The sequence below is a fragment of the Marmota flaviventris genome, chromosome 1, assembly GCF_047511675.1.
Source record: "Marmota flaviventris isolate mMarFla1 chromosome 1, mMarFla1.hap1, whole genome shotgun sequence".
Classification (NCBI taxonomy): Eukaryota; Metazoa; Chordata; class Mammalia; order Rodentia; family Sciuridae; genus Marmota; species Marmota flaviventris.
The window spans coordinates 148,069,349-148,095,982 of record NC_092498.1 but is presented as its reverse complement, the minus strand read 5'-3'; the positions used below and the strand labels follow the sequence as shown (position 1 = coordinate 148,095,982).

At 51.1% G+C, this 26,634-nt stretch overlaps 1 protein-coding gene across 1 annotated transcript; it reads right to left on the bottom strand.

Moving 5' to 3' along the window:
* Positions 1-539: 539 nt before the first annotated feature.
* Gltp (glycolipid transfer protein) lies at positions 540-25,114 on the bottom strand. The gene is made up of 5 exons (XM_027923252.2): positions 24,914-25,114; positions 7,888-7,946; positions 6,651-6,784; positions 3,606-3,756; positions 540-1,713 (listed from the first exon to the last, which is right to left on the bottom strand). Exons 1-5 carry the CDS (start codon positions 25,014-25,016, stop codon positions 1,531-1,533), a joined length of 630 nt encoding a protein of 209 aa, XP_027779053.1. The 5' UTR covers positions 25,017-25,114; the 3' UTR covers positions 540-1,530.
* Positions 25,115-26,634: the final 1,520 nt, after the last annotated feature.

The following is a 26,634-nucleotide window of genomic DNA, read 5'->3' as shown; positions in this document are numbered from 1 at the left end:
GCCTCTTCTCTCAGCTCCTGCGGGGAAGGCTGGTTCTTCAAAGGAGGCTAGGGTCGGGAGGAAAGCTCAGTGGTAGAGCCCTTACCTAGCAGGTGCGGGCCCCTGGGTTCAAGCTCCAGCGCCACAAAAGAAAGAAAGAAAAAAGAAACCCAAGTTATGTGAAATCCCTGTTTTTCAATGTGGCAACAAGTTCCATTTTTTCAATACCACGGAAGATAGAAAACAGGTCCTTGGCAGGATTTGGTAGCAGGGTCCCAGTTGTAATCTCTGATGCAAAAAATGAATGAACCACGGATTGCTGAGTGCAGTGGCGCATGCCTGTCATCCCAGAGGCTTGGGAGGCTGAGGCGGGAGGGTCCCGGGTTCGAAGCCAGCCTCAGCAACTTAGCAAGGTCCCTAAGCAACTTAGCAAGACCCTGTCTCTAAATAAAAATAAAAAGGACTGGGGATGTGGCTCAGTGGTTAAGCGACCCCTGGGTTCAATCCCTGGTACTAAACAAATAAACAACAACAAAAACTGAAACAACACACAGATGTGATTCCAAAATAGACATTTGTTTATTAAGGATCATTTAGTTTCTGCATACAAATCACCAATTGTTCCTCATTGGGTTTTTAAACACACACCACTTGTTCTGGGGTTGCTTCGTTTGCCCCCACTTTAAAAAATAGAGTTCTTTTTAGCGCCAAAAAGGACAGTTAAGGCAGCAGGGTGTTTCCTGGGTCTCAAGGGCTGGAGGGCTCCCATCTCCCCCTCCAGAAATTCATGTGGTAGGTAGTTTCTCAGGTTGGAAAACCTGTCCCTGAAGAAAATCATCGTGCAGAAGAATGCAAATACAGTCATCTGTGGTCAACTGTGTGCCCAACAGCTTGAAAAGAAACACCCTCTCTTGGTCATCAAAGACTTGCTGGTTGGTTTCGGCTACTTAAAAAAAACAAAAACAAAAAAACCCAAAACTGTCTGGCAGAAAGAAGCCAGTCAGAGAGCAGGGTTCCTAGTGACGAGCTGTGATGTCGCTGCACACACCACACAAGGACACACACCAGTTTGCTTTTTGAAACAACGCAGTAGGGACCCTGCATAATTTCCTATCAACTCTTCATGGTCCTTAAAATACCCATAGCTTGGTTCAGCATTATCCTCCAAGGACACCTGCTTCTCTATAAAGAGAGGCATCCACCCTCCCCCCAGAGCTGTGCTCCTGATGGGGAAAGAACCAAAAACCAAAAACCCTAGGACTTGACTGATTAGAACGGTTAATGGATTTTTTCACACTGACGCAGGGGTCCAGAGGGTCTACCTGCGGTGAGATCCAGAGGAGATTTGGAAGGAGGATCATTGCTTATTGCTTCATTAGAATAGACCCCCCCCCCCCCAAAAAAAAAATGACTTTTAAAAGCAGGGCCGACGCCTGCAGGCCCCAGCTGGGCTGGGGGGCTCTGAGGGCCCAGCCAGCCCGCAGCTTGATTCACAGTGATCGGGTGGCCGGTGGCCGGTGGTGCTGGCCGGCGGCCATGGGCGGGTGCGGCTTACACCTTGTAGTTGAGCTCGGCGTTCATCTTGGTGTACATCTCGTAGATGACGTCGATGGTGGCCGTGTAGTTGACCAGGAAGAGGCGGATCTTCTCCAGGCACTCCTCCTCTGTCACGTTCTGCCCCTTGGAGAGGGCCTTCAGGAAGTCCGACTTGTAGGGTGCTGCGTACAGCGCGGCCTTGAGTGGGCAAGAGGGGCACCGGGTTAGTGGGGCACAGCCGGGACCCCAGGCCTGCGCTGAGATCTGGCCGGGCTTCCCCAGGTCCATGCGGGGCAGGGTCTGTGCTGTCTGTGGTGTTGGGAAGGAAAGGAAAAGGGAGGTGTGTTTTCCCTTCTACCCCCGTGAGGGACAGCAGGAAGGACACCAACTAGGGGGACGGACAGACAGACCTGGACGCACACTCCAGCTTGTGCCGCCGACTAGCTGTGAGCCTTGAGCAAGTTACTTAGCCTCTCTGAGCCTCAGTTTCCTTGTCTGTAAAGTGGGGATAATAATGGCATCCACCTGAGTCACTTCAGTAAAGATGAGGGAGATTATGCAAAGTGCTGGGCAAAGCACCAGGCACAGGGGCTGGCGCCGGGCACACGCGAGCTTGTGGGTCGCATGCTCTGGAAAAGGGGCACAGCTTCTTGGGGAAGCCCACTGAGTGGGCACAGGCTGCTAATCCAGGCTGCAGTCTTTCTTTTATCCCCAGCGGGTGACACTACCCCAAATTTCAGGACTTAGAAAGTGCACTTGAAAAGCACTGAGAAGCCAGGAGCAGTGGCACACGCCTGTGATCCCAGTGACTCGGGAGGCTGAGGCAGGAGGATCCTGAGTTCAAGGCCAGCCTCAGCAACTTAGCCAGGCCCTAAGCAACTTAGCAAGACCCTGTCTCAATGTAAAAAATTTTAAAAGGGTCAGGGATATAGCCGAGCGTAGAGCAGCCCTGGGTTCAATCCCTAGTACTAGAGAAATTTTAAAAAATAATAAAAAATAAAAAATATGAGGGTACTGAACTCCAGGACTCCCAGCCCCATTTTAGTTGTTTTTAAGAGCTGCCTGGCTGTGTGGCCTAGCTTGGCCTCAGACTCCTGGGCTCAAGTCATATTCTGCTTAGCCTCCTGAGTGGCTGGGAATGCGAGTGTGAGCCACCACACCAGTCCCCACTCCTGCACCGTGGGCTAGGACTTGACTTATGGGAGCCCCTGTGTCCTAGAGCACCGGGGGCTGCAGTCACAGGCAGCTCCCTGAGCCAGGCATGCAGGCCACTTGTACTCTGTGGCGACAGGGCACTGAGGGGAGGGTGGTCTCTCAGGGTGCCCCTGGGAACTGGCCCTGTCCCAAGCCATACCAAGGGGGCTGTGCCAGAGGTGACATTTCCTGCCCCGTGACTGGCGCTTCCTGCCTGGACCTGGCCTGGCTCCTGACCCAACTGCTCTCAGCATGTGCCTCATGGGGACGAGACTGGCCACCACACCCTGGTTTTGTGGCAGTGAGGATGAACAGGCAGTTGAACTGGGGCAGGAAGCTAGCCACGGCAGGCTGCAAGTCCTCGCTGAGTGAGACCGAGGGTCAGCAAGAGGCAGGTGGCCAGCAGCAGCCTGCAGGGGACATTCCCCCAGTGGGCGTCTCTGCCTGGTAACCCCAGGGACCCTCCGCTAGCCAGGATGGCGCTGGAGCTCTGGTTCCAGGAGCCCTGTCAACATCACCCCAACGCAGGCCACCAAGAACCCCGTGGGCCAGTGTCCTTCCAGCAGATGCCTCAATGGGGACAGGGGTTGTTGCTCCCTCCTTTCCAGGGTTGGGAATCCAGATGGAATCTGGGGGGCTGTGAGGCCAGGCCACCCGCAGTCCCTAGGGGCTCTGCTGAGGTTCCCCAGTCAGGCCGCACAGGCACGGCACCTGTAAATGCCACTGCCCAGGGCCATGAGCAGGGCTGGCCAAGTGGGCGGGAAGGGACCCTCAGTGCAGCAGCTTGCCCCAGAGAGGACACCCCAAGGGGCAAGCGCAGGCCCCCAGGGGAAGCCTGGGGAGTGGAGCTGCAGTGGGTGGCCCTCCCGGCTCCCCAGCCCTGGAGGGTGGCTCACCTGGAAGATCTTCTGCACAATCCAGCCGTGGTACTTCTTGAGGGCCATCTCGTAGGCCTTGGTGGCATTGACGCGGATGAGGTTGGGGTGGTTCTCGTCCCGCTCGCCATCACAGATGCTCTGGAGGAAGACCTGGATGAAGCGAAGGCCTCTGTGGCCCAGAGAGGGTGGCTCTTTAGGACCCGTGTCCACAGCCAGCGCTCCCTGCCATGGTGGGGCTCCTGCATCTGAGTTAGGCACCTCCTGTGAGCCACGTGTTCATGGGGCACTGCCCTCGGCCAAGCCTCACTCCTGCCATGAGGACGTGGCTGCCAGGTGCAGCCTGGTCCCTCCCGAGCACCTTGCCTGGCTGTGAGACCCCCAGGGGTGGGTCTGGGCCTGCTTTCTCTGTGTCCATGTCCACGTGACCTCTCACAGGTTGGCACATGCCAGGCAGCTGTCAGGGCCTGAGGGTGAAGCCACAGTGCTGGCCCTCAGAGGGAACACGTCAGGGGGGCTGCAGAGCCCAGCCCCCGCCCCCGGGCTCGCTTCTACCTTAATGCCCCTGGGACCCTTCTGAACCTGCCACACTGCACGACAGCTGCCCAGCCCCTGCTCCCGTCACGTCTGCGTGATTCAGTAGCCACAACAGATCCTCCTCAGAGTCAGGAGAAAGGAGTACCAGTCCTTTAGTGTCTCAATTCCTGCCCCGCACCCCATCCCCCAGGAGGCTGAGTGGGGCGCCATTAGCCACTTCACAGAGAGCTCTGAGGTTCCTCCAAAAGGCTCCTAAGCCAGGACCCTCCCAGCCTGCGTCACCCCCAGCTGGGCTCCTGCCTCTGCTGTCCCTCACTATGCCAGTAGGTCCCCAGATGGGCCACTCCACTCCCTCCCTGCAGGATGGTGGGGGTCAGCTAGAGTGCAGGGCCCTTACAGGGCAGGAGTGCTGGGTTTGGGCACCGAAGAGACCCTCACTCCTCACCCTTGAGGTGAGGCGGACCCTCCATGTTCAGCCCAGAGCCCACCAGGGATCGGCCTGGAGCCTGGAGCTGAGGATAGCTCGGTTGTGGCCTGCCCTGGACAGAAGTTGCTCTGGAGCCCTGGATCCCTGTCCCCTGGCAATGAGGATGGTATCCCCTGAAGCCCCCTGACCCACTGTGACTGCTCCTGCCCCCGGGAGGCTCAAGACCCCCCCAGGCTTGTGTCCCTACCCAATCTGTCTGGGCTTTGCAGGCTCCGGCCTCACACCCACCCCGAGGCCTGTGTGCCAGGTCTGCGGGGATCCAGAGGCTCCCTGGCTCCCTGCCCTTCCCTCAGCAAGGCTGTGCCCTCCTCCGTGGGACCCTCCTGCCCAGCCTGGGAGACTCCACGTGGCTCCGTCCTCCAGGAAGCACCCCCTGCCCTGTCTCTGATACTCTGCTGCTCGGATCTGCCCGCCATTGACTCCCCCAGACAGCGATGCCAAAGGAGGCCGTAGAACGTGCCTGGTTCACCCTCTTGGCCTCCTGGTGACCACCAGCGCCCCTTGGCCTGGCCTAGCTCATATCTAACAATCGGGACATCTCTAGCAGCTTGCTCCTCCCCAGAAACCACAGCACCTGTGAGGTGGATGGACCCGAGTCTCTAGTGACCAAGGCAGGCAGCTTGGCAGGGACACTTCCTAAAATGCGCTATAGGGTGCTGACTGCAGACCTGCTCCTGCCCAGCTTCACCCTCCCCGCTGCATTTCACCAAGACGACGGTGTGATGGGGCTGGGGGTGGCAGGAGGGCTCCAGGGGACCAGTGGAGAGAATGGGGCAGGCTCCCTCCCAGTTCTTGGTCCAGGCCTCCAAGGGAGGGCGACCCTGGGGACACCTGTGGGGCCAAGAATGGGCCTCTGGCCTCATAGCCACTGCTGGTACTGCACAGGTACAGGAGAATTCTGGAGACCCAGTTGGTTCAAAGCACAGTGTCTGCAGGCCCCGGTCCAGAGGATGCCCATGTGCAAATCAGACAGAAATCCTTCTATTCAAGGCTGTTGTTTCTCGTGAGTGTGGTGGTGAGCGCCATGATCCCAGCGACTCAGGAGGCTGGAGCAGGATGATCCAAGTCCCAGGCCAGCCTGGACAGCTTGTTTTTGGTACTGGGAATGGGACCCAGGGGTACTTAACCACTAAGTGACATTCCTGGCCCTTTTTAAAAATTTTTATTTTGAGACAGGGTCTCACTAAGTTGCTTAGGACCTTGCTAAGTTGCTGAGGCTGGCTTTGAACTTGTGATCCTCTTGCCTCAGCCTCCTGAGTCACTAGAATCACAGGTGCATGCCACTGTGCCCCAGCTGGCCTGGGCAACTTAACAAGCCCGTCTCAAAACAACAACAACAAAAGGTGGAGGGGAGGGGGTAGAGCTCAGCGGTAGAGCGCCCTGGGTTTAATCCCTAGGACATCCCCCGCCACACAAACACGGCTGTTATTTCTGTCAAGAAACTAATATAGAAACCCACCTTGTGCATTATTGTGACCAACTGTGAACAGGACACCTCTGTGTGGTGCACAATTTGCAACTGTGCTTGGAAGATCTGGGTGTGCGACTTGGCCTCCAAATGTCCCTGGAGCCTCCTCCACGACACGGGGAGACAGCACACCTAACCCACAGCCTATAAAACTCAACCCGAGTAGGAAGAGCTTAGCCCAGTGCCCGAGGACGGAAGAGACACTTGCTATTCTGCTCTAGGGACTAGAACAAGGATGTGTCTCCACTGGACAGGCTCTGGCCCTTGGGAGGCTTTTTCTTGGCCATTAATAAGCATCACACGGGCTGGGTTGTGGCTCAGCGGTAAAGCACTTGCCTAGCACGGGCAAGGCCCTGGGTTCGATCCTCATCACCACATAAAAATAAATAAGTAAAATAAAAGTATTGTGTCCAACTACAACTAAAAAATAAAATGTAAAAAAAAAATTTAAAAAGTCTTTCAACTTAAAAAAAATAAGCATCCCACTAGAAGGGGGTGTGGACCCCACGCGGTGTGGCAAGGCTTCCCCCCTGCACAGGACCGAGCCCTGGGCCCGCCTCTGCCCCGCCATCACCTTTTCAGCCACATCAGTGCCAGCGTGGCCCCCACTTTGGGCCATTCTGCTCCATACATTTCCTTCTCCACCTCCAGGATGTTCTGCAGGGTCCGGAACTTGGCTGGGTTGGTGTCATACACGGCTTTGATTTTCTGAAATGGAACACAAGGGGTTTTCCACTTGGAAAAGCTGCTCACAGCCAGCCATGCTGCTGCTGGGAGGAGTGCCTGTGGGAGCTGCGTGACTCCAGCACCAACTCCCCCAGGCGCTCCCGTCTACTGCGTGCGGTCTGCATTCCAGGCAGAGTCTCATGTGGTCCAGTGGCAACCCTGAAGTTCATCAGTATCCCAATCTGCAGATGAGGACACTGAGGCTCAGAGAGGGCCAGTGACATGCCCAAGGCCACACAGTATGCAGGTGGAGCAGGCTCCAGCTTGCCTGGCGCTAGAGTCCACCTCCTCCAACCACCACTGACCCTGCCCCAGACACCAGGTGCTTCAAGTTCACTTCGGTGAGACAGTAGACATGGGCTCGTAGGATTCTGAACTGGAGCCAGGTCGGGCTGGGTGGGAATCCCAGCTCTGCCACTTTCTTTTTTTTTTTTTTTGGTACCAGGGATTGAGCCCAGGGGCATTTACCCACTGAGACACATCCCCAGCCCTTTCTTATATTTTATTTAGTGACAGGGCCTCACTAAGTTGCTGAGGCTGGCTTTGAACTCATGATCCTCCTGCCTCAGCCTCCCAAGCTGCTGGAATTGCCATCACGCCCAGCTGTCGCTTTCTAAGTGACCTTGAGTGAGCCTTTGACTCCTAACCCTCAGCTTGCTCATTTGTCAGAAGTCCTCAAAGGGCCACTGGGATGAAGAAATGAGTTCACATGGTAAGCCCCAAGACTGTGTGGGCCCTGAGTGGACCCTCGAGGGGAGGGGGTCTGTAGCTGGGGGATGGCACCAGAAGGCCCAGGGCCAGGGAAGGAGAGAGCTGGGCCAGTGCCACCTGTGGACTTTGGCATTGACTTGTTTGGTGGAGGTGGCAATATCCTCCTGCTTGAGCCCTGCCCAGCTGCCGCTAGGTGGCGCTATTACAGAGGAGGACCAGGAACTTCAGGCTCCAGTGCATGATCCTGGGGCCAAGCCTGTCTTCCATGACAGCCTGTCCCTGGGCTGGGGAGCCTGCAGCTGGGAGCAGGGTGCCGGCAACGGGAGCAGGTTTAGATTACTGTGGGCGCTGTAGCTGCCAGGCCAAGTACATACCGTGATGTTGCCACTTATGTCTGCCTTGATGGGTGTAAACACGGGGGACCCAAGGCAATCTGGGGGGAAAAACGACAAGAGAGATTTAGATTCCCAACAGGGTGATGTCCAGGACCGATGTGGGCCACAGAGGAGTGGAGGTCTGAGGAGAGGCCACCGTGTTTAGGGGCAGGCAGAGCTGTTCACAGGAATCAGAGATGTTCTTGGACAAGTCCATCTGGGGAGTGCTGGGACCAGGTAAGACCAGGTCACGAGAGCAGGACTTTTCAGAGCCTTTAAATGGAGGCTGAAGGGCTCAGAAGCACATCCTTCGTCCACCCTACTCTGCCTCGCCCAGCACCTCCCACTAGAACTTTCTGCCATCCGGGCCCCGTTCTGCTGCACTGTCCAGCGTGGCACCCACATGACTTGGGCTTGACTCAGCTCTGCACACACTAGGGGGCAGGGCACATCCCCTCAGCTTTCTGAGCCCACATTTCCTGTCTAGCAGGTGACACAACAGACCCCAGGGACTCGATGACTTGAAGCACCTGATGCGCACTTCGTCCCCCTAGAAGTGCCCTGTGCTTCCCAGCAGGCTTCTGGCTCTTCCTGGCAGAGCTTGGCCCAGCAGGCGACCCCGCCAAGCTCATGGAACACAGATCTGCGAACTGCTGCCTGCCTCCCCTTCTCCCCCATCCCCGGGCAGGCTGTCACAGGGCCAGGGCCAGGACACAGGTCAAAGAACCCTACAGAGGGCAGCGCAGGGAGGACCCATGGGGCCCACAGGTTCTTCTCCACAAGGCTCAACACAGACCTTGCCCTTGGGCCTGACGCAGGCAGCTGCATGTCTTCTCCACCTATCACCAGGCTGACACACAGCCGGGGACCAAGGCCCCCGAGCAGGACAGAGGTGGGTGTCAAACTATGGGCAGGACCCTCAATACAGGTACCAACTGACCTCCTGGGTGGGGCTGGGGAAAGTACTTCTGCAGGCCAATTCCAGCCAAGGTGACCCAGCACACCTGGCTGGCCATCTGGAATGTTCTAATTGCACCTGTGAAAGAAGGTGCGTTGAGAGGCCAGCTGTGGATGCTTTAAATGAAACACCCTGTCATGAGGGCTAGGGTGCCAATGGATGGTGCTGGAATTGTCAGCCGGCCACTCCTCAGCTGAGCACATCTCCTTGCCTCTGTGTTTCTCTGTCTCCTAGTGTGTCAAAGGGGGCGACTACAGTGCTTATTTCATAGGGTTGTCATAGGAATTAAAAATAGTGCGTCAGCTGGGACGGGGCTCAGTGGTGGAGCCCATGCTTAGCATGTGCAAGGCCCTGGGGTTCCATCCTTGGCATGAGTGTGCATGTGTGAGCTGTGTCACACACTACATATATGTAAATAAATAACACATCAAACACCCTGAGGGCTCCGTGAGGTGAACCCTGGATAAATGGGCTTTAATCATTTTCATGACTTCATATCATCATGACCAGAGTCAGGATCCTTAGTCCAGGGGCAAAGCTGCTCACCAAGGGCCACACCAGCACCTCCCCTAGGTGGCCACATCAGAGGGCGGAATTCTCAGTGGCAGAATGCTTGCCTAGCCCATGGGAAGCCTGAGTTCCATCCCCAGCACTGTGAACAAACAAGACATAGGGCAGAGGCTGCTCAGGTGCTGTGCTGGGGGTTCAGGCCGCGGGCGGCCTGCCAAGGGCTCTATGCAGTAACCGCTCCATCCCACCCTTCATCCCAGCCTGAAGCACCACTGAACTCGCCCTGGGTCATGCAATCTGTTAGTCCCAGGAGACGCTCCCTCCTTAACAATTCGAGAGAGCCGGGATTTTCTTTCCTCTGCTAGTGAATCTTGATAGTGCGGCCGGGGATCACCAATTCTAACTCGCATGCCTGTCATCCTAGCAGCTCGGGAGGCTGAGGTAGGAGGATTGCAAGTTCAAAGTCAGCTTTAGCCACTCAGGGAGGCCCTCAGCAACTCGGCGAGAGCCTGTCTTGATATAAAAAATCACTTGTCCAAAGATTCGCAGGGGACTCATGGTTGGCCGGAGGAATGCACAGACAGGTGCAGCAAATTATGGTAGAACCTAGGGCTGGGGATGTAGCTCAGGGGCAGAGCCCTTGTCTAGCATGCTCAAGGCCCTGGGTTCAATCCCAAGTACCATAAATAATAAATAAAATCTAAAATTATGGCAGAATCTAGGTGGTAAGTGTATGAATATTCACTGTGAAATTCTTTCACCTTTGCTGGATGCTTGAAATTTTTTCATAGAAAGTATTGGAAATGAAGATCAGGTTTGGGGCTTTCTGCTCAAAGTCACACTTCTTTCTTCTATATTTTTCTTGCAAGTGCCTTTCACCATCCAGCGATCATAGTTACACGTGCAATGCTTTGCTTACCGCTGTCTTGCCCACCATACAGAGCTCTGAGAGGGCGGGCACCAGATTGCCTGCTGGGCCTGGCACCCAGCTCAGTCAGTGACCCCACCAGGTGCGTGGATGATGTCTGTGCAGTGAACGAGGGAAGGACTGTGGGAAACATGGAACCTACCAGGCTATTCCCTGCGAGGCGCCTTAGACCCCTCCCCCCCAGATGGTGAAGGACTCATGAAGGTGGGGACCTCAGTTTCCCTGCCTGTAACAGGAGGACCTTGCAAGACATCCCAGACGCTCTGAGGAGGTGGCATCCCTAGGTCAAGCCAGTGCTCGGAGCCAGGCTGTGATTGCTGACACTGCCCCAGGCTGATCTACCGCAGTTTTCAAATGCCAAGACTGGAAACCAGGGCTTGGGGACAGGGCAGCAACAATCAAGGGGGTGGCTTCTTAGCTATTCTCAATGACTCAGGTTGCTCCACGTTAGATGCAGAAAAAAATGTTCTCAGCATCCTGGTCTTTGAAAAATGGCTTTGGTGCCCTTCTGGTGGCCCTGCCCTGATGGCAGGGAGAAAGGCTTTTTGTCTGGGGTTCTCCTGACAGTGCGCTCCGAGGGTCACGGGGCCGCTGTGGTCAGCAGGAGCCGGGACCTGACAGTAGGCCTTATTGTGTGGTGGCGGGGCCCAGGACCAGGGCTGCTCAGCTGTGGGGGAAGGACGGCCATGCTGAAGGGCACTTCTGAGGCTGGGGACCCGCAGAGGCAGAGAGGGGGTTGAGACAGACCTCAGCAGAGAAGAGGGGGAGGGTAGGGGCTGGGAATGGGTCCCCAGCATCCACAGGAAGGGGCCACACACAGAGGGGACCGCGGGCAGGAGCGGCGCTCCCCCGCACATCTCCAGCTCCGCGGTCTCCACGCATGCGCAGTGGGCAATGGTCACCGCAAGCATCCCTCAGTGGCTTCTGGTGATCAGAAGACAAGGGCGTGGTGCCCTACAGCCAGCCAGTCATGGGCTCAAAACCTGACTCTGGTGTGGCTTTGGCCAAATGACTTGACCCTCTGGGCTCCAGCCCTTCACTTCCTATCGCCCAGAAGTGCTGCCCAAAGGGCACCAAGCCCAGAGAATCCAACTGACTTGCTCAGGGCCACACAGGAGCACCAGGAACTCGGACCCATTACAGAGCCAAGGCTGCTTCCAGTACACCCTCGTCTTTCTTTCTAGAGTGCTCCCATCTGCTTGTGTAACACTCGTGAAAAAGAAAAGAACTCTCACAGACAACAGAGGAGGGTTTAATTCCCAAGCAACAGTGGCTTTTTGGACAGGTTGAACTTGGTGCTGCTCAGACAGAGCAGGGCATACTTCTAGTGCTTCCTGCAGCCTTACCTTTCCAACAGAAAGCAGCCTGCCACAAAATGACCTTTCTTGTTTTACCAGTTTTTAAGTTACCCTAAACTTGTTTTAATCGTTGTTAGCAAACAAGCTCCTTAAAACGTCACCAGAACCTGTCTGCCTGGAGGGAGGGAGGGAGGGAGGGGGCTGGGCTGGTTTTCTAGTTCATCATCCTACCTGGGGCGAGGGTGGGGAGGTCGTCACCAGCCAGGTATGATCCCACCATCTTATTTTGTGGAACCAGCTCAGATGGGCACAGATTCTAATACAGTAAAGATGGGGTTATCGGCAACACCTGGCCAATGGCCCCTGCTTTTTGGTGGACATATTTTTTTCCTCCTAAGCATGCTACTTAATGCTGAAGGTATAAGGAAAAGACCAATAAATTTGATTATAAAATAAAGACTATGAGGCAGGGGGAATCCTACCACTAATCAAAGCCAGACAGTAAACCGGGTCGGGAGGTAGCATCTGTGTAACAAATAGAACAGATAAAAAGCCATTATTCCTAGTGTGCAAAGTGGTCTTACAAATTCATAAGGAAAAAAATATAGAACAATGAGTAATTCACAGAAGAAATGAAAAAGATGCTTAATCTCAATAATAAAAAAGAAAAATTAAAACAGGGTAATATTTTTCTTTTTTTTTTTTAAATAATTTTTTAATGTTTATTTATTTATTTTAGTTTTCGGCGGACACAACATCTTTGGTTGTATGTGGTGCTGAGGATCGAACCCGGGCCGCACGCATGCCAGGCGAGCGCACTACCGCTTGAGCCACATCCCCAGCCCAAGGGTAATATTTTTCATCTACCATATTTTTTTTTTTTTTTTTTTTTGTACTGGGTCTTTAATCCAAGGGCACTTTACTGCTAAGTTACATCCCCAGTCTTTTTATTTTGAGACAGGGTCTTGCTAAGTTGCTTAGGGCCTCGATACATCACCAAGGCTGGCCTCGAACTTTCAATCCTCCTGCATCAGCCTCCTGAGTTGTGGAAAGACAGGCATGTGGCATGGTGCCTGGCTCATCTACCAAATAACTTTATGAATGTACCAACCTTCTCTGTTCACCTGTTCTGGATGGAATTTGTCAAAATATAACACAAATGTCCCTGCTTTCATATAACAGTGTTTGTAACTTTCTTTTTCTATTCTTTCTTCCTTTCTTTTTTTGGTATTAGGGATTGAACCCAGGGGCGTTTAACCACTGAGCCACATCCCCGGTCCTTTTGATGTTTTATTTTGAGACAGGGTCTTGCTAAGTTGCTTAGGGCCCAAGTTTGCTGAGGCTGGTTTTGAGCTTGGGATTCTCCTGCCTCAGGAGCTTGGGATTTCCCGAGTATCTGGGATTTTTCGGCCTGCACCATGGCACCCAGCCTCTTTGGGTACTTTTAAAATCTTCTCCTGATGGTTGGGGGCTATTCCGCCTGCTCTGTGTGCAGCGCTTCTATTCTGATAGATACTTGAAAGACAAATAGCCCACAGTGTCAGAATCACCTGCAGAATAGGAGACAGACACCCACGAATCCAGGGGAAGGACTTGTGCATGATGTCCAGGACTACTCTGGCTGCCCAGGGGCCATTCAGGGCCTCCTGCCTGGGTCTCTGCCACAGTTCAGATGGGTGACACTGCCCAGAAAGCAGAATTCCCCATAAGCTAACAGTTACCAAATGCCACCTGGAATCAGACTCATTTCCTTTTTTTCTAGCCTTGGCAGAGTTGGAAAGTACAGTTCTTGTGCTCTGAGCAAGGCCACAGTGCAGCTGCGGGTCCAGCCCTCTGGCAGAGCGCTTGCCTAGCACATTTGAGGCCCTGGGGTCCTGCCTGGGTTCCTGCCCTGAAAAAACAAACCCACCAAACAAAACCACTGCCAGCACATATGTGGAAATTTCCATCCAAGCTGCCTGGCCCTGGCCCACCCTCTCACTGGATCTCAGGAGTGATTGCCATTGAGAAACAGATGCACAGTTTTTGAGATGCACAGTGTGACTCAGGATGGGAACACACCTAACCCCAACCCATAAATGCTTATTTCGAAAAAGGAGGAGGAGAGGCCTGTGTCGCAATGCCCCCAGGTGTGGGAGGCTCCAATCCACACTCAGTTGTTTTTTTTTTCATAGCTGGATAATAAAGTTCAGTTGTTAAAGACACAGGGCAGATTAACTTTACAGGCTCTGGGTTACAAGGATCATAATAGGAGGCTCTCAAATTCCAGCTGATGGAGATGAATCATTTATCAATTTCAGGGTAGGGGTTGTCCAGGCTCAGGTCACAGTAAGGCCTGTTTTGAAGGATAAGAACCCTGGAAATGTCCATGTTCCTAAAACTGGTTTGTGCTTGAATTTTACTGTTTAAAAAACGTGTTTATAAAATCCTTCACAATATTGCTTTTAAAAGTCACCCCAGGTGGGGCTGGGGTTGGGGCTCAGTGGTAGAGCACTTGCCTCGCATGTGTGAGGCACTGGGTTCGAGTCTCAGCACCACATATAAATAAATGAATAAAATAAAGGTCCATCAACAACTAAAAATAAAATATCTTTAAAAAAGGCACCCCATGACATGCTAAATCTTTGTCCACAATGACCGACTTTTTTGGCAAAAACCAGCCATGAACTGGGAATGCAACTGGGAAAATCCCTTCTACTTGCTGTGTGGCTTGGCAGAAATTAGTTAACCTCTCTAAGCCACAGTTCCCTCGTTTGTAAAACGAGGCTGACAATGACCTTACCTCATAGGGTTGTTGTGAGGTTTAAATGAGTTTTTATAGTAAAGGGCTTAGCACAGTTTCTGGAACCCAGTAAATACTCAATAAAAACAAGATATTATTATTTATGCTTATTATTATACATTATGTCATCAGCTTCATCCTTCCCAAAGGTAAAGCTTCTCTTTAGGGAGGGAATCCAGAAGACAATGAGTAAGAAATCAAAGGAGGGCTGGGGGTGCAGCTCAGCAGCCATAGTACCTGTCTCACATGCACAAGGCCCTGGGCTCAACCCCCAGCACCAGAAACAAACAAACAAACAAACCAAAGGTAGCTAGCGTTAAAGAGCTGGCCTAGCATGTCCCAAGCCGTGGGTTCAGTCCCCAGCACTGCATTAGAAAAAAAGGAAAGAAAGAAAGAGAGAAAGCGGAGGAGAAGGGAAAGGAAGGAGGAGGGGGAGACGGATTGACTGATAAGGGCGAAGTCACCTGTCATAAAATCATAACTTCAGGTGTATTCAGACCATTAAAAAGGGATTTCAGAAGGGACTGAAGTAAGGAACTTGGAGGAACAACAAAGCAGAGAACAAATCACTTTAGCGGGGAAGTTTGAGTTGCTGCTATCTGCCTGGGCGGACATGGAGGTTTTATAGGACCCTGGAGAGGGCCGTCCACAGTAAGGACTTTGAAATGCTCAGATACAGTTAACACTCCATCCAAAAAAGAAAAAAAGACCTTGATACAAGTAACACTGTAAGAATGTAACAAAAGGACTCCCCATCCATCCACCCAGGCCATTCCCAAGCTTAAAACAATGAAACCCAAGCCATCATTTCCATTCTAATTAGCCGGTTGAAATAAGCACATTGTCTTGGGGGGCCAGGCCTCCTATCTGGTTCCTCCCCCACAAACCCAGCAGACAGGCGACAGGCCCTGTTCTGCCCCAGAAGCCTTCTTCCCCTATTCTCCTGTGTCCTGATACAGGGCTGGTCTCCCTGTTACGGGCTGGACCTGCTTCAAAGCCCCTAGGCCCCTTCTAGTGTCATCAAATCCCCTGCCTCTCTGAACCTGTTTCCTCTTCTGCAAAATGGTGCCCTCCTCATATTTCTTTTTCTTTTTTCCCTTCTCAGCTGCAGATGGACACAACACCTTTATTTTGTTGATTTATTTTTATGTGGTGCTGAATATGGAACCCAGGGCCTCACCCATGCTAGGTGAGCACTCTACCACTGAGCCCCAACCCAGCCCTCCTCATATTTCTTAAGGTCCTTGATCTTGGGAGCCACTGGAAATAGGGGCCACACTCGCTGACCAGGCGTCCTGCAGCAGATGTTATCAAGCTCTTTGTCATGCATTCTTCCCATTCCTTTTCAGCCGGACAACAGCTGGCCACCTACACTCTGCAGGGCTCTGCCACATGCATTGCTAGGTCCCCACAGGGCCTGACTTCTGCCCCCAAGGGAGTCATCATGGGGCGCGGAGAAGGGGCAGATGCTCTGCAGACCAGAATGGAAGCCAGATTTCCTTCCTGCCTTTCACTCGGTTCCCTCTAGCAGCAGAGGCTGGACCTCGGGCCTTGACCCCAAGGCCAGGCTTCCTGGAACGCAGAAAGACCTAACCCCATCATCAAGGGACACAATAGGTGTGCACGGTTGGTCTGCACGCTGCGCTGGCCTCCCCGTGTTGTGGAGGAGAATGCTGCAGAAATTCCCAGCATGGAGCGGCCAGTGGCAGGCCTGAGCCCTGACAGCCGGTCACAAGACTCAGAGGTGGCTCCTTTTTTGCAGATCCCTGTTTCCCAAGGGCTGTGTGCAAGAGGTCCAGTTTCTAGGGTGACTGGCCTACCGGTCACCCTAGAAAGAGGGGGTGGGTCCAGGCCTTCAGCACCAACACCATCTGTGATGCCACCTCCATGGACCCCCTGGGGGGTCTCTGCTGTAGGCTGGTTGGGGGAACGCTTGTGCCTGAACGCACAGTTTCAGTCCCACGAAACCAAGGTCAGGCTGGCTCAGCTGGATGTGAATGTCCACGTTTCTCTCCACTCAACTGTCCAGCGTGCTCAGGGCATGGATATCAAAGAAAAGTAGATTCAAAATGACTTTTCCCCTGAGCGCAAAAACAGCCACACAGAGGCTGTTAGGTGGATTGACAGGAAAACATATCCGGGTCAGCGGTGGCTCCCTCCCGGCTTGCTGAGTGGACTCAGGCCAGGTAAGATCATGAGCGTGCACCACCAGCACCCTGCAGGTGCTCCTCAAGGTCCTGGAGCCTCACCAATCGCGCCCTTGCAAATGCACCTGCAGCCGATGCCAGGAGGCCAGAGGCAGTTCCTGAACTGTGCAAACCATCGCACAAAGTGTCTGATTGACCCGGTCTCTCCGCGAGGGTCCCGCCCAGGCCACAGTCCACGTCGTCTTCCTCTAGAACCCAGCTAGTTCCTCTAGAACTCAACCACAACGGGCACTGACCTGCTGTTCTGGGAAGGTGAATATGATTTCACTTGACTGTCTTGGGCTATTCTATACAACGATAAAACTCAATGTATATTTGCATTAACATAAAAAACAACAAAACAGCTGGGCATGGTGGTGCACGCCTGTAATCCCAGAGGCTCAGAGGCTCAGGCAGTAGGGTTGCAAGTTCAAAGCCAACCTCAGCAAAAGCAAGGCACTAAGCAACTCAGAGAGACCCTGACCCTAAATAAAGTACAAAAAAGGATTGGGGATGTGGCTCAGAGGCCGAGTGCCTTGAGTTCAATCCCTGGTAACCGCCCCGCCCCCCCCCCCAAAAAAAAATAAAAACAAAAAACAAAGCATATCAGGGATGTGGTGGTGAACCTGAGTTTCAGAAGTGCTTATTGCAATAGGGGCAGCTTCTTACAGGACAAGGGGTAATAAGGGGCTGCTTCCCAGGCAGGAAATGGTGCTGGGAAAACTGGAAATCCATATGCAGCAAAATGAAATTAAACCACTATTTCTCACATGCACAAAACTCAACTCGAAGCGGATCAAGGAACTAGGAATTAGACCAGAGACTCTGCACCTAATAGAAGAAAAAGTAGACCCAAATCTTCATCGTGTCAGATTAGGTCCTGACTTCCTTAATCAGACTCCTAAAGCGCAAGAAATAAAATCAAGAATTGATAAATGGGATGGAGGGCTGGGGTGGTAGCTCAGTGGTAGAGCACTTGCCTAGCATATGTGAGGCCCCGGGTTTGATTCTCAGCACCACATATAAGTAAATAAAATAAAGGTCCATTGACCATTAAAACTATTTAAAAAAATAAGTAGAATAAATGGGATGGATTCAAACTAAAAAGCTTCTTCTCAGAAGAGGAGAACATCTTTACTACACGCACCTCAGATAGAGCACTTAATCTCCAGGATATATAATGAACTCAAAAAACTTACCACCAATAAATAAATAAATAACCCAATCAATAAATGGGCTAAGAAACTGTGAATAGACACTTCTCAGAAGATGATTAACAAATATACGAAAAAATGTTCAACTTCTCTAGCAATTAGAGAAATGCAAATCAAAACTACTCTAAGATTTCATCTTCTCCAGTCAGAATGGCAATTATCAAGAACACAGGTAGGGCTGGGACGTAGCTCAGTTGGTAGAGTGCTTGCCTCACATGCACAAGCCCTGGGTTCAGTCCCCAGTACCACACACACACACACACACACACAACGAATACAAGCAATAACAACTGTTGGTGGGGATGTGGGGGAAAAGGTACACTCATACATTGCCGGTGGCACTGGCACTGCAGATTGGTGCAACCACTATGGAAAGCAGTTTGGAGATTCCATGTCCCAATTAAAGGAAAGCTGACCTGTTTGGGACTCCTTCCACAAAGGGACTTCCACACCTCCGCCATTCCTGTTTGCATTCAAATAAACAGGAGTTGCAGACCCAGACAGGCAGGCTGCCAGCCTCAGAGGAAATGCGCATATCTGCTCTGGCTCCCAGGCCACTTGCCATGTGGCAAAGTTACCATGGTGCCAGCAGAGCCCCGGATTTCCACAGCAGCCAAGCAGCCTGGAGAGAAGCCAGGACAACAGGCAGGGCTTGGCAAGAGCACTACACGAGGAGTCAGAAGGCCGGATCCCAGCCTGGTTATGCAGACGCTCACTGGCTGTGTGGCCGTGGGCAAGTCACCTTGACTCTCTGGCTTAAGAGTTTTAGGGCAGCAAGAGAGGAAAATAACTCTGAGTTTCTAGGTTGCCACACACACACATATCCCCCACTCCATGAAGTAAGCATTGAACCAAAAATTATAGCAAACCAATCTCTTTGGGCTCACTCTAAGACTATTGAATGAGTGCCACATACCTGTATAGTTGGATTTTTTAAAAAATTATATATATATAAAATTGTTGATGAACCTTTATTTTATTCATGTATTTATTTGCAGTGCTGAGACTCAATAGGCAAGTGCTCTACCCCTGAGCCACAACCCCAGCCCCTCTATGACTGAATTCTATGGACATCCAATTTAATTATGCTAGGAGGCATTAATGAAGAAAAATCATGCCTAGAATTTGGATCTCAAGAACTGAAATAATCCAATAATCTAATCAGTAAATAGACAGATGGTTTACACAGATACTTCTTAAAAGAAAAAAGTACAAATGACTAATAAATATATGAAAAAAGGTTCAACATTCTTAGCAACGAGGGAAATGCAAGTCAACACTACCCTGAGATTCCATCTCCCTCTGGTCAGGATGGCAGCCATCAAGAAAAACAACAAATGCTGAAGAGGATGTGGGGGAAAGGAACTCTCATCCATTACTGGTGGGACTGCAAATCAGTACAACCACTTTGGAAAGCAGTGTGGAGATTCCTGAAAAACTAGGAAAGGAGCCTCCGTATGACCAGCGATGCCACTCTTTGGTATTTATCCCAAAGAACTAAACCAACATGCTAGAGCAACACATGCATCCTACCGCTTACAGAAGAGCGATTTACAACAGCCAATCAGGTTATGAAACCAACCTAGGTGTCTGTCAGCAGACAAGTGGATGAAGAAAATGTGGTGTATACACACCACGGAGTTTAACTCAGCTATAAAGGGCAATGAAATTCTGTCATTTGAGGTCAATGGATGGAACTAGAGACCATCATGCTAAGTGAAATAAGCCAGACTCAGAAAGCCAAGGGTCAGATGTTTCCTCTCCTATGTGAAAGCTAGAGAGAGAGAGGAATAAAAAGGGGACATCATAAAAATATAAAGAAGACCAGTTATGACAAACAAAAATATTTCCAGGAGGGGAGGGAAAGACAAAATCTACCAAAGTGTGCCATGTCCATTTATGAACCAGTCGTAATGAATCCTGCTCCTGTGTATGATTATAACACACTAATTCAAAATAATAATAATAGACGGGAGACAGTAAGTAGAACAAAGAGATCAGGAAGAGGGAGGAGGGGAAGAAAAGGGGAAGTACAGGAAGCCAGACAGATGAGACTGCTATGTTCATGCATGGACATGGTATCATGAATCCCACCGTTATGTAGAGTTATAATGCACCAATAAAAATAGAAAAAAGAAATGGCATTATACACGTCTAATGATTCTTGGATATAAAAGAATAAAAGAGGGGAGAAAAAAGAACAGAGAGTGGGGGAAATCTCTGCTCTTCCACCTCTGGTCTCTCCCCTAGATGGTGAGAGCAAATGCGGTCATCTCCCGCACCAACTCTGATCTGGAGTGGTTGCTGAGGAGGATGCTGAGGCTGGGTGAAGCTCAGAGGAAGAGAGCTTGTCCGGAATGACACCAGACTGCAGGAAAAGAAAAAGAAAGATGCCAAGGCTTCGTCTAAGCTCAAAGGGGAAAACGGTATCGTGACTGATTAATAATTCTAGCATGAAGACAGGCTATAAAAGGGGTTATATATTTTAATTCAGTCACGTGTTTTAATTTAATCATGTGTTTTAATTTGGAAAGAGAATGGAAAAGCAGTTTCAGCAGAAATCTAGAAGAATGGGAATGGAACCAAAGGTCTTCATTCAGCAAATGTGTTAGCTTGCCAAGTGCTGGCCCGGAGGAACTCAAGTCACAGAATGGGATGGCTTCTGCGAGTCCGGGAGGTCAGGGAAGGCTTTCTGGGTGAACTGACCACTGAGCTAATTCCTTAAGGGTACGTGGAACCCAGCCAGGTGACAGGTGGACTAGGAGTGGAACTGGGCCCCGACAGAAGGACCGACGAAGGGAAAGCCCCAGAGACATCAGCACAGTGCCACTGTGGGCCTTAGGGAGCCACTGAGGCTGCTAGGCAGGGAGTGACAAGACCAAATGGCATCAGTCTCCCCGCCTCTGCCCTCCAAGTGCTAATGCTCTAGAACAACCACATGATTGACCTAAAAAATGAGAAAGTCAGCCTTGCAAACTGATCAGTTAGGTGAGATCTGATTACTGGGTCAAGGTAGAAGCTGGACAAAGGCTGGCCTCTAAGAGAATGCAGTAAAACTTGTACAACTCAAGAGATCCGAGCTAGAGATACGCAGGAAGGACAAGCCCCAAATGATGATGCTCTAAATCAGAGGAGCAGAGGCTGATCTGCAGCCCACACCCACTGAGGCAGGAAGAATCAGTATTCGTCAAGCCAAGCAATTGTGTCGTAAACCACACCTGGCAAAGACTGAAGGGATGTGGCTGCTCTAACAGGTTAAAGCCTCCTCACTCTTGGATGCAGCAATTTCACTTAGGAAAATGAGAATCAGGGCTGGGGTTGTGGCTCAGTGGCAGAGCACTTGCCTGGCATGTGTGAGGCATTGGGTTCAATCTTCAGCACCACATAAAAATAAATAAATAAAAATTAAAGGTATTGTGTCCATCTACACCTAAAGAAATTATACACACACATACACACACACACACACGATGAAAAACATCTTTTAACAGTTCTTAAGAACTGTGGAAAAGCATAACCCACAAAGATGTTCATTGCAGCATTGTTTACTAGATTAAAAAATATAAAACAATGTGAATGTCCTATACTAGGGGATTGGTTGAATAAATCATGGCCACATGGAATCCTAAGCAGCTATGAAAAATGATGACTGACATGAAAAGATGGTCACGTTGTTTTATTAGATATAAAAAATAGGTTATACATATTTTCAAAGATGAATGAGTCTAGAAGGAAAATACTCTAAAATGCCAGCAGTCTCTCTTTAAAAACCTTATTTCACATGGTACTACCATATGATCCAGCTACACCACTCCTAAGTATGTATCCTAAGGAATTAAAGTCATCAAACTATAGTGAGACACGTTTATAGCAGCACAATTCACAATAGCCAAATGCGGAGCCAGCCTAGGTGTCCATCAAAAGATGGATGGAAAGAGAAACTCTGGTGTACATACACAATGGAGTTTTTGTTCAGCCATAAAGAAAAATAAAATTATGTCATTTGCAAGAAAATGGATGGAACTAGAGACCATTATGTTAAATGAAACAAGTGAATCTCAGGTCAAGGGCCATAGGTTTTCTCTCATATGTGGGAGCTAGAGAGGAATAAGGAAAAGAAAGGTAGAAGCAGATCTCATAAAAATTAAATCAGTAAAGGAAAGGGACCAGGGGGTGGGAGGTGGAGAGGGAGGGGTGGGTTCTGGGGAGTGATATTGATCAAATTATATTATTATATGTGTGCGTGTATGAATATGTAACAACAAATCCCATCAGTATGCGCAATTACAGTGCACCAAAAAAAAAAATGTGGGAAAAGGAAAAAAAGTCAACCCCTTATTTCAGAAGGTTGTGATAGGAATAACTAATCAATAAATGACAGACATGATTTGTATGTGTTCAATTTTCCTTCAATTAACAGATCTTCCTTGCAGAATTGAATATTTTTTAAAAATACAGTTTGGGGCCCTTTGTGGTTTACATCTGTATCTAGAGTTCTCCACCGGGGATGACTCTGGCTCCCTCGAGATAGTTTTGGTTGTCACAACTTCAGGGAGAGGTCTGGACGGCTGCTCAACATCTCACCATGAACACGACAGCCCCACCACCACCAACAATAATCTGGCCCCCAAAGTGGGCAGTGCCATCGTGGAGACTCCCCGATTGGGAGGAAACCACACAGCAGTGTTTTTCAGACTCCTCACATCCACCGCTCTAGTCCTGCTCCAACTAAGAGAGATCTGTACCACTCAGCTCATCCAGGTGGCCAGAGGTTCCCTGGATCTAGGCAAAGCCCTGCATTAGGGCTGACAGCAGATCTCAATGGAACCCTGAGCCCTGGAGAGAACCCTTCTGAGACCTGTGTCTTAAATCCACGTGAGAACGTTGGTCCCCAGAAGCAGCATAATAGTTCAAAATGGATTATCACTGCTTCTTCTTCTTCAAGAGCACTAAACGATATCCTCCTGGGTGGACAGTAAGCAGCTCTGGTGGGCACAGTGCCCTGTAGTGGTTAACACTTTGTGGGCAAAACCCACTGAGGCTTCTGTCTAAATGATGCTTCTGTCCACAGCTGTGGGGACAGCCAGCGTCACAACAAAGACAACAATCCTTTGAGACCAGGGAAAGGGAGGTAGAGATGCTCTTCTGTCCTGCCTCCAGCTGCTGCCTGCCCCTTTCCTCCCAAACTAGCCAGACAATTGTATCCAAAAAAGGTGCCCCTACATGCAGAACCCACAGGTGTGCAACCTTGTTGAAGAAGAGGAAGGAACAGGATCCTAGCCTGCCTCACCATGCTGACATTTAGGGCTGGACCATTCCTTGTGGTAGGAACTGTTCTGTGCCCTGTAGGAGGTTCAACAGTACCCCTGTAGCTCCCACAGCATCCAGTAACACTCCTGAGTTAAGACAAAAATATTTCCAGACATTGCCAGATGTCCCCTAAGGGGAAAAACCATTCTCAAAATCTGGCTTAAACAGATTCTGAATCCTCCAGGGTAAGCTAGCTCTGACCTGCAAATATTCAGAGGACACAACTATCACAAAAATAAACAACTCCTCAAGGCTCAAACCAGTTAGCTCCCAAGCCGCTGCCTGGAGATGCAGTATTACCTCAAGCTAAGATACAGATAATAAGGAAGTTTTGACCATTCGACAGTACTAACTGAGCACCTATTATGTACCAGGTACTCTTCTGGGCACTGGGGACACGGCAGTGGATGTAAAAGACTGAGACTCTGCTCTCAGGTTGTTTACCCAGATCTGAGAATCAAAAAAGCCAGGCAAGTGCGCTGGCCCGATTAATTACCTGCTATGAGAAGGAACCAAAATTACTTCCAGGAACTTAGAGACACATAATTATTCCTCACACAAGGAGCAGTTTGGCCTCTGTGCTTTACACACACCCTCACTTACTCCTCATGGCTAGCCTAGGAGACCGGCATTCTCATTTCACAGATGGGGATGCTGAGGTTCACAAGGCTAGGAGGAAACCGGGAATACAAATCTGCATAACCACCCCTGTGGGAAGTAGTGCCCACAATAAGCCCTGACCACCCATGGGGGCAAGGTAAGAGGCTGCCCTGGGTGCCAAATCTCTTCAGTCCAAATTAGTCTGAAGGTTTTGCCTCCTTGTGGATTTCAGGCTGGACTCTGCCCTGGAGGCTGGTATCTTCCTGTAAGGATACCAAGTGAATCAGCAGGGCAGGCACTGGGAGAGTCCCCATGGAAGAGAAGAAAGCAGAGGCTCGGGTTGCACCCTTTACTGGGAATGAAAGGCAAAGGGCAGGAGCAGACGCTATTAGCTTCTAGTTCCCGGTTTCCATCCAGGGCCTGTGCTGGGGGGAAGTGAGGGAAGGAACGAGGGTCTACAACTGGCTTAGGGACCACCTCCATCATGATATAAGGAGAAGGTTCTTCCCCTTTTAGAGCCCAAAATGAGGAAGGGATTTGTACCAAGCACTCTGAGTCTGACATCACCCCATAACCCAGCAACCACTTTCCCAGCCCTGTCCTGAATGGAGAAAACACTTTAGGTGCTTTCCCCTAGAAAAAGGCCCAGAGTTTTGAAACTCCATTTTCAAATTCTCCTCTCCCCCCGCCCCCTCCCTACCCTGCCCTGCCCCACCCTTGAAGGTGGGGTGGAGGTCTTTGGAATGGAGGAATTCTGAGGGAAAGGTGCACAGGTCCCACGAGGGAGAGGCTGAAGAGAGGGGATTATGCATTTTAAAGGGAGGAGTTGAGAACCATTCTAAAGGGGAAGAAAGATGGGGGAGGGACGAAGGGATTGGGGACTGAAAGAGTAAAGGATGCGTGGGGGCAGATGGAGGAGGGAGCCCACAGAGCAGAGGTGCCTGAGTTAGGGGAGCCTGGGAAAGATGGACAGCTGAGGACAGGGAAGGACTGAGATGCATCTGAAGGACAGGGAGGAATGTCGGGTGTCTGGGGTGCATGGAAAGAGATGGGGTCTGTGACATGTCAGGAGAGAGGATTTAGGAGCAGTCTGGGAGAGGGAGAACTGGGGATGCTTGGAAGGAAAGGGGATGGCGGAGGTAGGAGGCAGGACTCGGGATGCCCTGGGTATGCTCGGCGGCAAAGATTCAGGTGTGTCTGGGAGCGCTCTGGGCCAGCTCCCACCCTCACCCCGGCTCACCGAAGAAGGGCGGCAGGTGGGACACCGCCTCCAGGAAGGGCCCGGTCTCTATCTGCTTGTCCGCGGGTAGCGGCTTCAGCAGGTGCTCCGCCAGCAGCGCCATTTCGGGGTCGAGGCCCGCGGTGATGCCCCAGCCGGCGCCGCGGGCGTCCACGCCGCCCCCCGGGCCGCCGCCGTCAGCGCCGGGGCCGTCACTGCCGCCTGCCGCAGGCTCCGGGGACGCCAGCGTCGCCACTTCCGCCCGCGCCGCGCCCTCGTAGCCGAGCGCTCAGCGCCGCCCGCCGGCGGAGCGACTAAGCTGCCCGGCTCGCCGCCCCGCCCCTCCCACAAACGTCCAATCCGCGCTCGCCGCCGCGCCCGCCCGTCCAATCCGCGCTTGCCTCCGAGGAACTCCGGGCCGCCATTGGCCGGAAGGCGGGGCAGCATGGAAGCGCGGGACTCGCGGGTCCTGGTCCGCCCAGGTGAGCAGCTCCCAGGTGAGACTTTCCCAGGTGTGCCTCCCGCTAGGCTCCTCAATCCTGGCTGGCCGGCTCGGGCAGGGGCCTCGCTCGCAATCCACCCACTTTCCTGGTCACAGTCCAACCCACAGCTAGTGCTCCTCAGGACCTCCTGCTTCTCCCCAAAATTAGGGCCCGTCCTCCAAACAGCGGCCGATGACCTTGTTGGATACTCCTGGGGATATGTGGTTCTTTTTAGCTATTACCAGTGGAGACTCTTGACTGCTGGGTTCTTCATTTTCAATGACTTTACACCTGTTGGATGATGCTAAGGTCACAAGCTACCTCCGCCCCTTCCCAACAGATTCCTGTTTCCCCAAATCCGGAGTCCAGTCTCATCTCAAAAGTCTGATGTTATCTGTTGGACTCAGCTCAGTTTATTCCTTAATCTGATTAGGCGCTTTCCCCCTCAAGCTAACACTGATCACCCAACAGCCCAAGGTCTATGCTTCTTGGAACCTGGGTCAGAAATCATCTAGACTGCAATCCACTAAGATGTTCATGTCCTAAAACTCATTGCACACCTTATCCAAGAATCCCAACACACCATTGTTGGATGAATTTATTCATTCCAGAATAAATATTCATCGCACCCCCAACTATGTGTAATATACTGTAATAGGCATTGAGGATAAATTGATGAACAATATATAAAAATCCCTGCCCTTTTGGAGCTGGCATTTAGTTGGGGATACAGTACAATTCAATATGCAAATAAATAAGACAATTTCAGACACCAATGAGTACAAGTGAAGAAAACAAAACGATGTGGAATAACAGGATGATTAAAGGGTACAGGCTGGGTTAGGACATAGGTCTGTAGGTGCAGTACCTCTGAAGAGGTGACATTTGAGCTGAGACCTAAAGAAGAAGTAGGAAGTAGCCAGGCCAAACACCATGGGAGGTTTTGCATGAGCAAAAACCTTAAGGTGACAAAAGATCTTGGTGTGTACAATGGACCAGAGAGAACAGGGGAGGGGAGAGCCAGGGAGTAAGCAAGAGATGAGTGGAGTCATAGGATTGAGGTTAGGGAGGTGAATAGGGGCTAGGGAGTGGTGAAGATTTTGCATGTTGTGATAAGGGCCATAAGAAATCACTAGTGCCAGAAAAAATATCTGTCCAACCTTATTAAATATCTTTAATTTAACCTTTTAGGGAGCAGATGAGAGAAGAGATTGTTTCAAATCACAGGCTTGACCCAGGCAGGAGGGACAAAGCCATCAT

Excerpts from the sequence above, each read along its gene's own strand:
- Gltp (XM_027923252.2), bottom strand. The coding sequence starts at position 25,016 with ATGGCGCTGCTGGCGGAGCACCTGCTGAAGCCGCTACCCGCGGACAAG. Across the intron at positions 7,947-24,913 it reads CCACCTGCCGCCCTTCTTCG|ATTGCCTTGGGTCCCCCGTG; the intron begins GTGAGCCGGGGT and ends TTTTCCCCCCAG. Across the intron at positions 1,714-3,605 it reads TTGTGCAGAAGATCTTCCAG|GCCGCGCTGTACGCAGCACC; the intron begins GTGAGCCACCCT and ends TGCCCACTCAAG.